Source organism: Macrobrachium nipponense, chromosome 44 (genome assembly GCF_015104395.2).
Source record: "Macrobrachium nipponense isolate FS-2020 chromosome 44, ASM1510439v2, whole genome shotgun sequence".
Classification (NCBI taxonomy): domain Eukaryota; kingdom Metazoa; phylum Arthropoda; class Malacostraca; order Decapoda; family Palaemonidae; genus Macrobrachium; species Macrobrachium nipponense.
In genome coordinates, this window is record NC_087221.1 from 22,566,626 (window position 1) to 22,580,010 (window position 13,385).

General features: G+C 36.6%; 1 protein-coding gene across 3 annotated transcripts in view; it reads left to right on the forward strand.

Annotated features, from left to right (window-relative positions):
* LOC135204088 (connectin-like) overlaps positions 1-13,385 on the forward strand; it is a 622,057-nt gene that overhangs the window by 450,855 nt on the left and 157,817 nt on the right. For all 3 annotated transcript variants that reach the window (XM_064234090.1, XM_064234089.1, XM_064234091.1), the window contains exon 2: positions 2,112-2,337. In XM_064234090.1, coding sequence (XP_064090160.1) covers positions 2,125-2,337 — 213 coding nt within the window. In that variant the 5' untranslated portion in view covers positions 2,112-2,124. The remainder of the gene's footprint in view (positions 1-2,111; positions 2,338-13,385) is intronic.

A 13,385-nucleotide genomic window follows, 5' to 3' on the forward strand; every position in this document is an offset into this window, starting at 1 on the left:
CTTAAGCTTAAAGTAGTCTTGTATGGCTTTTTGTTCTTATTTGTATTGTAAGTGGGGATTAGCTATGTGAGTGTTATCACCCTCTTTACATTCGTTAATTTCTTGAATATCTTCTTTTCTTTCAAAGGCTCTATATAATTGCATTTCGGGAATTTCACTTATTTTTATCTGTTTGATCTCTTGAGATATTTTACTTTCGTACTTTATATTGCTCTCAGCTTTATGTTGTCATTATCTGGTAGCAAGAGTTCGTTCCCGCCTGCCGCCAACAGGGAATCAAAGGAATTTATTTCTGGTGATTAGAAGTTGATTTATCGATATAATGTGGTTCGGATCATCACAATAAACCGTAGGTCTCGTCGCTAAGTAACCAATTGGTTCCTAGGCCACGTAAATAAAAATCTAATCCTTCGGACCAGTCCTAGGAGAGCTGTTAATCAGCTCAGTGGTCTGGTTAAACTGAGATAGATTTAACTTATGTTATCAATAGTGCTGATCTTTGGCTGATCTAGGCGAGGAGTTAACTTTCTTACTTGATGTAGCTTGATGGTGTAAAAGTAGCGATGGTAGAATCATCTTTGATTTTATTTGTGGATTGATTTTTTTTTTTTTTTTTTTTTTTTGGTTTCCTCTTCCTTTGCTTTTTTCTCAAAAAAGCGTATGTATTTCGTTTTATTGGATTTCTTTTTCTTATAATTTCAACGCTGACTTTTTTGCGTTCCATTTAGTGGATAATCGTTTCTATAAGTCCTATAATTTTGTCATCATTGTGTGTGTGTGTGTTTTTTTTCTCTTGGTTATGGAATGTTATGTCTGTACATCCTAATAATGATAATATTATCATAACAGCATAGGTTTTCCTACATATTTGCTACTGGAACTTCGGCACGTGCATCATCTGTCATCTAAAACAAATTGTACGGCTTGTGGTCGAATATTTACTTATGTTTTCTTGGAAGTGCCAGAGCCACTTCCAAATACAAACAAACAAAAGGCAACAGTCGAAAGAGAATCGGGAAATGGGTCGGCCCTTTATATTCCATATGAATTGTATTGAAATTTCGTTTCGATCTTTTTAATTGCAATGTTGTCTATATAACCAGGAAGCTTATTGCTTTCATTGTGTTTTACCGACTCCCTGGCATCCCTTCACCACCAGTCTCTGAGATTCTTTCCCGTCTGCTGTGTTCTTTAGGCATCTAGCATCATTTCTTTCACCAAGATTGAGAGCTACTCTGTTTTTCCCCACTAGCATTTTTTCCAAACTTGGGCCTGATAATGTGGAACTGCTCGTTTTAACATTTTTTTTTTTTTCATCTTTGAAACCTGGCCTAGAAAATTTCATTAAGTTGCTCCTTCACATCATCCTCAAACATCCTTTCTGCTCTAAAATATTCTAAAATATTTCTGATATAGCCATCAACATTCTCAACAAACCCTCACCCCAAAATCCTTTCTGATGTATACCTGAAGTAAACTCCTCCAACAAGTCGTCCCATTAATCATCTCTGTTTTCTTCAATGTTTGTAACAAATCCTCTCTGATATGTCCTAAACAATTCGTAACAAATCCTCACCCTAATACTTTTCTTGTGAATCTTCTAACTTTTGCAACAAATCCTCACCCTTATCTTTTCTGATGTATCCTTTAACATTCAGAGCAAATCCTCACACTAATCCTTCATGGTGTATCCTTTGAATTCGCAACAAATTCTCACACTAAAACTTTTTTTATGCATCCCTTAACATTCGTAACAAATCCTCACACTGATCTTTTCTGATGTATTCTTTATTTGCATAAATCATCACACTAATCCTTTCTAATGTATCCTTCAACTTTTGCATAAATCCCCACCCTAATCCTTTGTAATGTATCCTTGAATTTTGCATAAATCCTCACCCTAATCCTTTCTGATGTTTCCTTTAACTTTTGCATAAATCCTCACCCTAATCCTTCCTGATGTTTCCTTTAACTTTTGCATAAATCCTCACCTTAATCCTTTCTGATATATCCTTTAACTTTCGTATAAATCCTCACCCTAATCCTTTCTGATTTACTCTTGAACATTCTCAACAAACCCTCATCTAACCCCATCCATTTGGCCCTTCCAGATCACCCTTCAAGATGCTGCCGGAGAAGCTCCTCTTCCACCTGAAGGTGCTGTTCTGCATGGTGGTGGTGGCCACGGAGGGCAAGAAGAAGAAGGCGAAGAAGGAGGGCGCCAGCACGGAGGCCCCCTTGCACGACCAGTCGGCCGTGGATCTCAATTTCAACATGTGCGACATCCAGACGCCGGAGGTCATCTACTGCTACTGTGACGTCCTCGATATGGATTCCGTGAGTTCGCTGTTTTTAGTTTTGATGTAAATGAACACTATTTTGCCGGGTTTGTCTGTCCGTCCGCCCTCAGATCTTAAAAACTAGTTTGTCTGTCCGTTCACCCTCAGATCTTAAAAACTAGTTTGTGTGTCCGTCCGCCCTCAGATCTTATAAACTAATGAGACCAAAGGGCTGCAATTTGGTATGTTGATCATCCACCCTCCAATCATCAAACATACTAAATTGCAGCCTCTTGCCTCGGAAGTTTTTATTTTATTTAAATTTAAAGCTAGCCTTAATCGTCTTTCTGGTAGCTCTATAGATACCAACAACATGGGCCACCAACGGACCGTGGCTGAGTTTCCTGGGCCGTGGCTTAGGCCAACACCGGGCAGAAAACTCGAAGAAACTTGGGCGCGTTTTTTGCATGTTGAATTTTAATTCTTAAAATTCTAGTAAGCTTTCTATGTGTACTCGTAAATAACGCTTATATGAAAACATACATTATTTATTTATTATTTTTGTTCATTTAGAGCCATCTAGAAGTTAATGCTTGTTATGATGCCTTATTTTCAGCGTTTAATCTGTATTCACTGAATAATGAAAGTCAAATGTAGTAGGTAGAAGGGGTTGATGTGGAAGTTTTTCTGCATGGAGTGCTCATCAACTATTCATTGATTATTAATAACTTTTCTGCTATCCCAAAGGCATCTTTTTATAGAGAACGGCTCCATGTTAAAAAGACACAGTCCCTCAAGTATAGGTATAAATATATAAATAATATATATATATATATATATGTAATATATTTATATATATATATATATATATATAATATATATATATATATATAAATATATAAAGGCATATGCCAAGAGGGAAGATAAACAACGGAGTATCCGCGAGATTTTTCGGCGTTCAAATGTCCTTTACTTAGCTAAGTAAAGGACGTTTGAACGTCGAAAGATCTCGCGGATACTCCGTTGTTTATTTTCCCTCGTGGCATATACCTTTATTTATGGATTTATCCATTCCTAACTTTCGTGATTCAGTTATACATACATACATATATATATATATATATATATATATATATATATATATATATATATATATATATATATTACTGGTAATCTTCTGAGGCACGAAGATATAGTAATTCAGTTGTATTCCACATAGGAAAATGAAAACTGTATGTCTCAGAAAATGTCCAACAGTTTCGTCCTCCAATGGACCTCTTCTTGGTAGGGTAAAGGGCTCGCAACCTCATCCCCGCGGTACTTGCACAAAACCCCTGAGGGTTTTAGCTTTTGGAGCCTCCTCCTCCTTAAGGGAAAAGATGTATGCTGTTTCAACCTTTTTTCAGCGTTACGTCATTATTCACTGAACGATGAAAGCAAAATGTATTAGTCCGCGAATATTCAGCTGCCTCGAAGTGACATTCAGAGTTCTGAAAGATCAAATAATTCCAACATGCATGACCTTTTAATACTCATCAGATAGCGATTATTTTGCTTTTGAAAAGGCCAGTGTGTTTACTGTGACGTCACTTCTCTCTCTCTCTCTCTCTCTCTCCTCTCTCTCTCTCTCCAGAATTAATTACAATTTCTAATTCACACCATACATCCTTGTCATGACTGACTGACCAGTCTTGAAGTAGGGAATGTAATACTTAATATCTTTTGGCGAACTTTAATTTGACATCTCCTCTTCTGATACATAGTACAGCGTATAGTTTCACAAGTAACTAATTATTAGCGTTGAATTTTAATCTCGTGCAGAATGAGCAGTAGTTTTAATAACAGTTTCCCTGTGGCCGACAGGTTGGATTTAATATCACTCTAATAAAATTCATTTTGACTCTGAACTTATTTTGACTCTGTTGACCTAAGTAACGAATTATCTTGACATTTGTTAACGTATACTACCATATTGGTCAGAATATACTTCGTATAAACGGAATTTTAAGAAATAAAAAGATTGAAAGTTTACATTGTGGCTTAAGGTATATAGGGTGAAAATATAATGTTACGTAAATATCTCAAAATTAGATAACTCATTTTTCTGTGGAAATTTCAGTGAATGACTACTGCATCAGTTTCACAGCACTAATTTATTTCGTAAGAATAATGCAGTATAACGCATGACCTATGGTTTCTGTGAAGTTTTTCGTACTGTATTCAATTCAGTGAATGAATATATGCTTCAACCTCTACTTTATTAATAGATTTAGTTTCCGCTTTTTGGACCACTAAAGAAGTGGTCGATTAGAGGACCATGGGCCACCAGTTTAGAACCTCTGGGAGGTGGAGGTGTTGAAAAATTATATATATCTATATATCTCTATATATATATATATATATAATAATATACATATTATATCTATATAATATATATATCTTTATTTTCTAATGTTGTTATATGTATATGTTAATAATATGTATGTATAATGTACGTCTATATACATACATACTACATACTACATACATACATACATCATACATACAAAATACTACATACATACATACATACATACATACATACATACATTGCTGCTCTCGGAAGAACAAATATAATAGAAATAAATGGTTGAACTCCTATCTGAGTACAGAAGGATTACAAGCAGGGCCGCCGCGGCAGAAGAAACGAAGTTGTTTATAGTACAAGGGATAGATACGTGTAGTCGAAAATAGAAAAGGGGAGGAGGAACTGAGGGTGAAAAATAGGAAAAGTTGGTATGAAAATAAAAATAGATTACACGGTTCATGAATTCCCGTGTATAACATGGCGGTATGTCGAGTTTACAGGACATGGGAAAACAGACCCCGAGATATCCTGACGGACCACATTTCCAATACGTGTTCGAAAAATGTTTCGCTCGGTCGTATTGTAAACATGACCCCCGTGCATGTTTTCGTGTATGGGTCTGCTTGTTTCTGCTCCGTGTTTGGAGTTGGGTCCACTTTTGTTTTGGCTGTTCGCGTACTTGTGTAGATGTCGGTGTGCTTTCAAGTTACTGTGTTACATAGAACGGGTGCTTATTTTAGTTTTTTTTTTTTTTTTTTTTTTTTATTTATTTCGATTTTCCAGTTTGATTAGTCATGAATTTCTTACTTAATCGTCTATATTAACTTTCATGGATAATATCTATAACATTTCAATTAATCGTTTTATATTTTCTTCCTAAATATTCCTTTAATATTTCTTCATTAAATATAACGAGGCTAGTATTCTTTTATTTTTTTCATTTTTACTTTTACCGTAATGCATTTTATTCCACAGACGTCGTTTCCGCGAATGTCAGATTTTTTGTTCAGAATCCTTCAATTATTGAACAGCGGAGACCTCAAGCTACCTTTAGAAAATGGTGGTAAATTATAAGAAAAATATTAATCACATAAAAGTATTAATCCGCTAAGCCGATTTATTTTTTTCTTATAATTTAACTTCCGAATAAATACGCCATGTGAAAAACGTGGCTACCTTTAAGCATTGGAAAGTTGTGGTACCGAGTGGCCCCCAATTATCTCAGTAATTAACAATTTTTAATAATCTACCTCATTTCAAACCATTGGCAGTTAGTAGTCCACTCAAGTTCGCATAAATACTTCATTTCTCATTGCGATAATTAAACCATATTTGCATAAAAAACCCTCAATGTGCCGATCATGCTGATGCTTTCAAGTGTATTGATTGGGTAATTTAAAAGGCATTAACTGAATGACATTGATCGTGTGTCCCAACCACCTTTTACTTCCACATTCGATGCATAACAATTATCAGATCATTCCTCTGGTGTCATGGAACTTTGGTATTATTCATGAGGGGCCGTAAGTGCAGAGGGCCAGTGGGACTCACGTCTGATGTCCTATATTAGACTAGGGCCCGAGAAAGGTCCACAGTAGTGTATTTTTTGCCTCCGTTACCAACAGAACCAGACAGAAAGTTGGGAAAATTCACGTGGTACTATATTGTCAGAAACAGATCTGAAGTAGTTTCTCACCCTGGACTTGATTTAGTTCTTCCACTGTATAATTATGGCAAGTACTATTTTCAGAAATAGAACTGAAGTGGTTTCTTACCAAAGTTAAGCGCCTCAGTGGCGTGGTTGGTATGGTGTTGGCGTGTCACCTCGGTGGCCGCGAGTTCGATCCTCGGGCATTCCACTGACGGGTCAGAGATGTGTATTTCTGGTTATAGAAGTTCACTCTCGACGTGGTTCGGAAGTCACGTAAAGCCGTTGGTCCCGTTGCTGAATAACAACTAGTTCCATGCGACGTAAAAACACCATACAAACAAAACAAACTTACCAAAGTTAATTTAGTTCTTCACTGTACAATTCTGGGAAGTACTATTGTAGATAAAGCTTTTGATTCAATTGCTTGAATATTTTGTCACGTATTACAAATTTCCCCCTTGCGTATTTTTGGAGTACCCAACATTCCCTCTTTTCAGGTATGAGTTCTCTTGTCTGAAGGTGAAATCGAGCAGTTTCTCATGCCATTTTCTTCATTCTTCCCATATGGCCTTTGCTTTATATTAGCTTTCCAGTTTAGTAGTCTTTCCCGGTGATTCCTTGGGATTGTTTTACCTCAGAATACTAATTATTTTGTAATACGTTTTAATTAATTTCCATGCAGATAGAGACAGATCATTATGTCAGAAATTTTTCGTCTATTGAATTCAACATACGTGTTTTTTATAATAGAAATTCCCTTTTGATTCGCATATTTTGAACATCTTAAATTGTAACTTATTCTTACATGTATTTTAGAGATATTTTAAACTTGGCAATTTTGTCCTAACAATAAAATATTTTTACATTCTCTGTGTACTTTGCCCTTCTATTTGTATTCATATCTTTTATATAACTTTATTTTCTTTACATTTTATTATGGCATTTGCTCACTCGTTTTATTCAGACCTAATTTATTCTCTGCTAAATAATGGAGTCGACAGTTCAGAATCCACGCAGACAATAAAACACATTTATTTACCAGGAGCCCCTTCCTCCTCCTCTTCCTCCTCCTCCTCCTCCTCCTCCTCCTCCTCCTCCACGCCGCCGGGAAGAATTGTAGGGGTCCATCCGTACACTAGAATTTTTATTGCGTTATTTACATGGCCGTAATTTACCCTTTTTTTCTTTTACGGGGAAGATAACGGGAAAGTGTTGACGGGAGTAAGGAAAATGAATTTCCATTGGAAGCTATGTAATTTACGTAGTTTATTTTATGTCTTTTAGCGTATGTACTGTTTTCATTGAATTTTTATTTGGTGTGCTTACATTACAGTGCTTTATTTATAAATATATTTTATTGCAATTTTTATTTATTTTATTAATCTTGGATTCGAAATACAGTCGTTTTAGAGCCCTTTTCAATCGTCGTTTTAATTTTCATGGGTAATATTATTTCTTTATTGTACAGCGCTGTATCTACAACCAGATATGCGGCACTATAATATATTGCTTCCTTTGATGATGAATAGAAAACAATGGCTCATTTTTATGCGGAGGAGAGATTAAAAGGAGTGTGTTATATCTATCTATCTATATATATATATATATATTATATATATATATATATATATATATATAGATAGATAGATAGATATTTGCTTTAACTTCGACGTCTTTGTATTTTATATGTATAAAGTATTCAGGTAAATGTGAATGTGCACATAAATATAATCTTTTTGTAAGTGTAGGAATAAAGGCTCATATTTGAAATCGTACTTTTGCAAATGTTTTTTTGTCGTCATTGAATAAAAAGAAATAGGCGAATGCAGATCGGAAAGTGAACATGTAATTACCCATAGAAAAATAAGCTTAAAAAGGATATTCATTTCATAAAGCATGAGTAAAAAAGGGGAAGTATGAATCGAAAGGGAAATTTATTTCCTTAAGTACTAGTCGAAAATGGGATTCATCTCCTTAAATACGAGTCAAAAAGGGGATTTATTTCCTAAAGTATGAATTGAATTGAATTGATTTGAATATAGAATTTAGGCTAAAGGCCAAGCACAGGTACCTATGAGGTCATTCAGCGCCGTAACAGAAATTAACAGAAAAAAGTTCGGAAGGTGTACCAGGAGGGATACCTCGCGGTTGCGCTATGAATCAATTGTTAGAAGGTTGAGAAAAGTAAGATGGAAGAAAGAGACTATGAGAGGAGGTACTACAGTAAAAAGGATCGAAAGGGGTTACAGCAAGGGGTTGAAGGCACGCTGCAAAGAAACTTAAAAATGCCTACGGTGCACTGCATGAGGTGTACTGAAAGCACTACCTCCCCGACGGTGCTACTAAAGTGTGAATTATAAGAAGAATTCCTTTACTAAAGTATGGGGGGCGGGGGGGGTGGGGGGGGGGGGGGGGGACTCATTTCCTAAAGTATGAGGAGAAAAAGAAAAGGGGACTCATTTCCTAAAGTATGAGAAGAAAATGGGACTCATTTCCTAGAGTATGAAGAGAAAAGGGACTCATTTCCTAAAGTATGAGGAGAAAAAGGGGACTCATTTCCTAAAGTATGAGGAGAAAAAGGGACTCATTTCCTAAAGTATGAGGAGAAAAGGGGACTCATTTCCTAAAGTATGAGGAGAAAAAGGGGACTCATTTCCTAAAGTATGAGGAGAAAAAGGGGACTCATTTCCTAAAGTATGAGGAGAAAAAGGGGGACTCATTTTCCTGAATATGAGGAGAAAAAAGGGGACTTATGTACTAAAGATTGAAGAGAAAAAAGGGGACTCATTTCCTAAGTATGAGAAAAAGGGGGGGGGGAAAAACCCTCCCCCCCCCATTTCCTAAAGTTGAGGAGAAAAAGGGAACTCATTTCCTAAAGTATTGAGAGAAAAAGGACTCATTTCCCTAAAGTGAGGAGAAAAAGGGGACTCCATTTCCTAAAGTATGAGGAGAAAAAGGGACTCATTTCCTAAAGTATGAGGAGAAAAAGGGTACTCATTTCCTAAAGTATGAGGAGAAAAAGGGGACTCATTTCCTAAAGTATGATAGAAAAAGGGACTCTTGTTTCCTTAAAGTATGAAGGAGAAAAGGGGACTCATTTCCTAAAATATGAGGTAAAAAGGGAAAACTCATTTCCCTAAAGGGTCTGAGGAGACAAGGGCTCTTTTCCTGAAAGTATGAGGAGAAAAAGGGGACTAATTTCCTAAGTTATGGGAGAAAAGGGACCTCTTTCCTAAAGTAAGGAGAAAAGGACTCATTTCCTAAAGTAATTAAGGAGAAAAAGGGGGAACTATCAATTTCCTAAAGTATGAGGAGAAAAATGGGACTCAATTTCCTGAAGTAATTGATGGAGAAAAAGGGGGACTCATTTCCTGAAAGTATGAGGAGAAAAAGAAAAGGGGACCTCATTTCCTAAAGTAATGAGAAAAAGGGGACTCAAATTCTCAAGTATGAAGGCGAAAAAGGGGACTCACATTTCCTAAGTATGAGGATGAAAAGGGGACTCATTTCCTTAAAAAAGTAATGAATGGAGAAAAAGGGGAACTCATTTCCATAAAAGTATTCTGGAAAAGGGGGAAAAAAGGGTCCATTTCCTCCAAAAGTATGAGGAGAAAAAAAGGGGGAACTCATTTCCCTGAAAGGTATGAGGGAGGAAAAAAGGGGACTTTCTTATTTGTACCTAAAGTATGAAGGAGAAGAAAAAAAGGGGGGGACTCATTTTGTCCTAAAGATATGAAGGAGAAAAAGGGGACTCATTTCCCTAAAGTCCCCCCCTAACGTGTCCTTTGGTCGTTATGGAGTGGAAAAAGGGACTCCATTTGTAAAAGTATGAAGGAGAAAAAGGGACTCATTTTCCATAAAGTATGGAGGAGAAAATAGGGGGACTCTATTTCCTAAAAGGTGTTGATGAGGCGAAAAAAGGGGCGGACTCATTTCCTAAAGTTATGAGGAGAAAAAAAAAAGGGTTACTCTTTTTCCTAAAGTATAGCCAAGGAAAAAGGTGGAATCGTTTCCTAAAGTTCTTGATGAAGAAAAAAGGTGGGACTCAAAAAATTTCCTTAAGTATGAGGAAAAAAGGAAAAGGGGACTTGTTTCCTAAGTATGAAGGAGAAAAAAAAGGGGTAGCTCCATTTACCTAAAAGTAATTGAGGAGAAAAAGGGGGACTCATTTGCCCTAAAAGTATGAGGAGAAAAAGGGTGGGAACTAATTTCCTAAAGTTTCTGGAAGGCGAGAAAAAAAGGGAAAATTTTTTCCTAAAGTAAATGAAAAAGGGAGGAAAAAGGGACTCATTCCTAAAGTATGCGGAGGAAAAAGGAACTCATTTCATAAAGTATGAGGAGAAAAAGGGGACTCATTTCTAAAGTATGAGGAGGGAAAAAGGGGAACTCATTTCCTAAAAGTATGAGGAAAAAGGGGAAACCAGGGGACTTTTTTTTTTCAAATTTTTTTTCCTTTTTAAAAAAAGTATGAGGAGAAAAAGGGGACTCTTTCCTTAAATTATGAGGAGAAAAAAGGGGATCATTTCCTAAGTTGAAAAATGAGGAGGAAAAAAGGGGAAAAAACTCCTTTCCTTAAAGTAGGAGAGAAAAAGCGACTCATTTTCCTAAAAGTTGAAGGAAGGAAAAAGGGACTCATTTCTAAAGATGGAGGAAAAAGGGAAAAAGGGACTTCCTTTGCTAAAAGTATGAGGAGGAAAAAGGGGGAACTCAATTTCCTAAACGTATGAGGAGAAAAAGGGGAAACTCATTTCCTGAAGTTATGAGGAGGAAAAAAGGGGACTTCATTTGTACCTAAAGTATAAGGAGTGAAAGCAAAAAGGGACTCTATTTCCACTAAAGTAATGATGGAGGAAAAAGGGGACTCATTTTGCCTGAAAGTTATGAGGAGAAAAAGGGGACTCATTTCCTAAAAGTATTGAGGAGAAAAAAGGGATCCATTTTCCTTAAGTTCCTGAAGAAAAAAGGGGACTCATTTCCTAAAGGTATGGAGGAAAAAAAGGGGAAACTTAATTGGGTCATTTCCTTAAAGTATGAGGGAGAAAAAGGGGACTCAATTTCCTTAAGTATGAGGAGAAAAAGGGATCGATTCCTTAAAAGTTTAATCAAGAAAAGGGGGATCATTTCCTAAAAGTATGGAGTGAAAAAAGGGAAAAAGGGATCCATTTCCTAAAGTATGAAGGAGAAAAAGGGGACTCATTTTCCTAAAGTATGAGGAGAAAAAAGGGGGAAGGGACTCAAGTTTCCTAAAGAGTATGAGGAGGAAAAAGGGACTCCATTTCCTAAAGTATGAGGAGAAAAAGGGGTTAGCTCATTTCCTAAAGTATAGGGAGAAAAAGGGGACTCATTTCCTCAAGTATGCGGAGAAAAGGGATCATTTCCTAAAGTATGATGAGAAAAAAAGGGGAACTCATTTCCTTAAAGTAATGAGGAGGAAAAAGGGGACCTCATTTCCATAAAGTATGAGGAGAAAAAGGGGACTCATTTTCCTGAAAGTATGCTGGAGAAAAAAAGGGGGACTCATTTGTAAACAAAGTATGAGGAGAAAAAAGGGGACTCAATTTTCCTTAAAGTATGAGGAGAAAAAGGGGGATCATTTCCTAAAGGGGGGAATGAGGAGAAAACGGACTCCATTTTCCTTAAAGTATGAAGAGAAAAAGGGACCATTTCATAAAAAGTATGAAAAAAAGGGAAAAAGGACTCATTTCCTAAGTATGAAGGAGAAAGGGATCAATTTCCTAAAGGGTATGAGGAGAAAAGGTTACTCATTTCCTGAAAGTATGCGGCAGAAAAAGGGGACTTCATTTCCTAAAGTTATGATGGAGAAAAAGGGGTCCATTTCCTTAAGTCATTGAGGAGAAATAGGGGACCTCCTTCCTAAAGTATTGAGGAAAAGGGGGAAAAAGCGGACTCATTTCCCTAAAAAGTATAGGAGGAAAAAGGGACTCATTTGCCTAAAGTCTGATGAGGAAAAGGGGGAAAAAGGGGTATTTCCTCGTATTTTGGGAGAAAAAGGGAAATCCTTTTCCTAAAAGTATTTGAGGAAGGGAAAAAAGGGGACTCATTTCCTAAAGTATGAGAAAAGGGGGACTCATTTCGTAAAGTATGAGGAGAAAAAGGGACTCATTTCCTAAAGTATGAGGAGAAAAAGGGGACTCATTTCCTGAAGTATAAGGAGAAAAAGGGGACTCATTTCCTAAAGTATGAGGAGAAAAAGGGACTCATTTCCTAAAGTATGAGGAGAAAAAGGGGACTCATTTCCGAAAGTATGAGGAGAAAAAGGGGACTCATTTCCTGAAGTATGAGGAGAAAAAGGGGACTCATTTCCTAAAGTATGAGGAGAAAAAGGGACTCATTTCCTAAAGTATGATGAGAAAAGGGGGACTTATTTCCTAAAGTATGAGGAGAAAAAGGGTCTAATTTCCTAAAGTATGAGAAAAAGAGACTCATTTCCTAAAGTATGAGGAGAAAAAGGGACTCATTTCCTAAAGTATGAGGAGAAAAAGGGGACTCATTTCCTGAAGTATGAGGAGAAAAAGGGGACTCATTTAATGAAGTATGAGGAGAAAAAGGGGACTCATTTCCTGAAGTATGAGGAGAAAAAGGGGACTTATTTCATGAAGTATGAGGAGAAAAAGGGGACTCATTTCCTAAAGTATGAGGAGAAAGAAGGGGACTTATTTACTAAAGTATGAGGAGAAAAAGGGGACACATTTCTTGAAGTATGAGGAGAAAGAAGGGGACTTATTTACTAAAGTATGAGGAGAAAAAGGGGACTCATTTCCTGAAGTATGAGGAGAAAGAAGGGGACTTATTTACTAAAAGGGGGTTATGGAGGAAGAAAAAGGGGACTCATTTCCGAAAGTATGAGGAGAAAAAATAATCCCATTTCATGAAGTATGAGGAGAAAAAAGGGGGGACTCATTACTGAAAGTATGAGGAGAAAAGGGGAATTATTTACTAAAAGTATGAGGAGAAAAAAGGGTTTCTCATTTCCGAAGTAATGAGGAGAAAAAGGGGACCATTTTCCTGAAGTATGAGGAGAAAAAGGGTTCATTTCCTGAGCTAATGCGGAGGAAAAAAGGGGAACTCCTTTCCTGAAGTTGAGAGA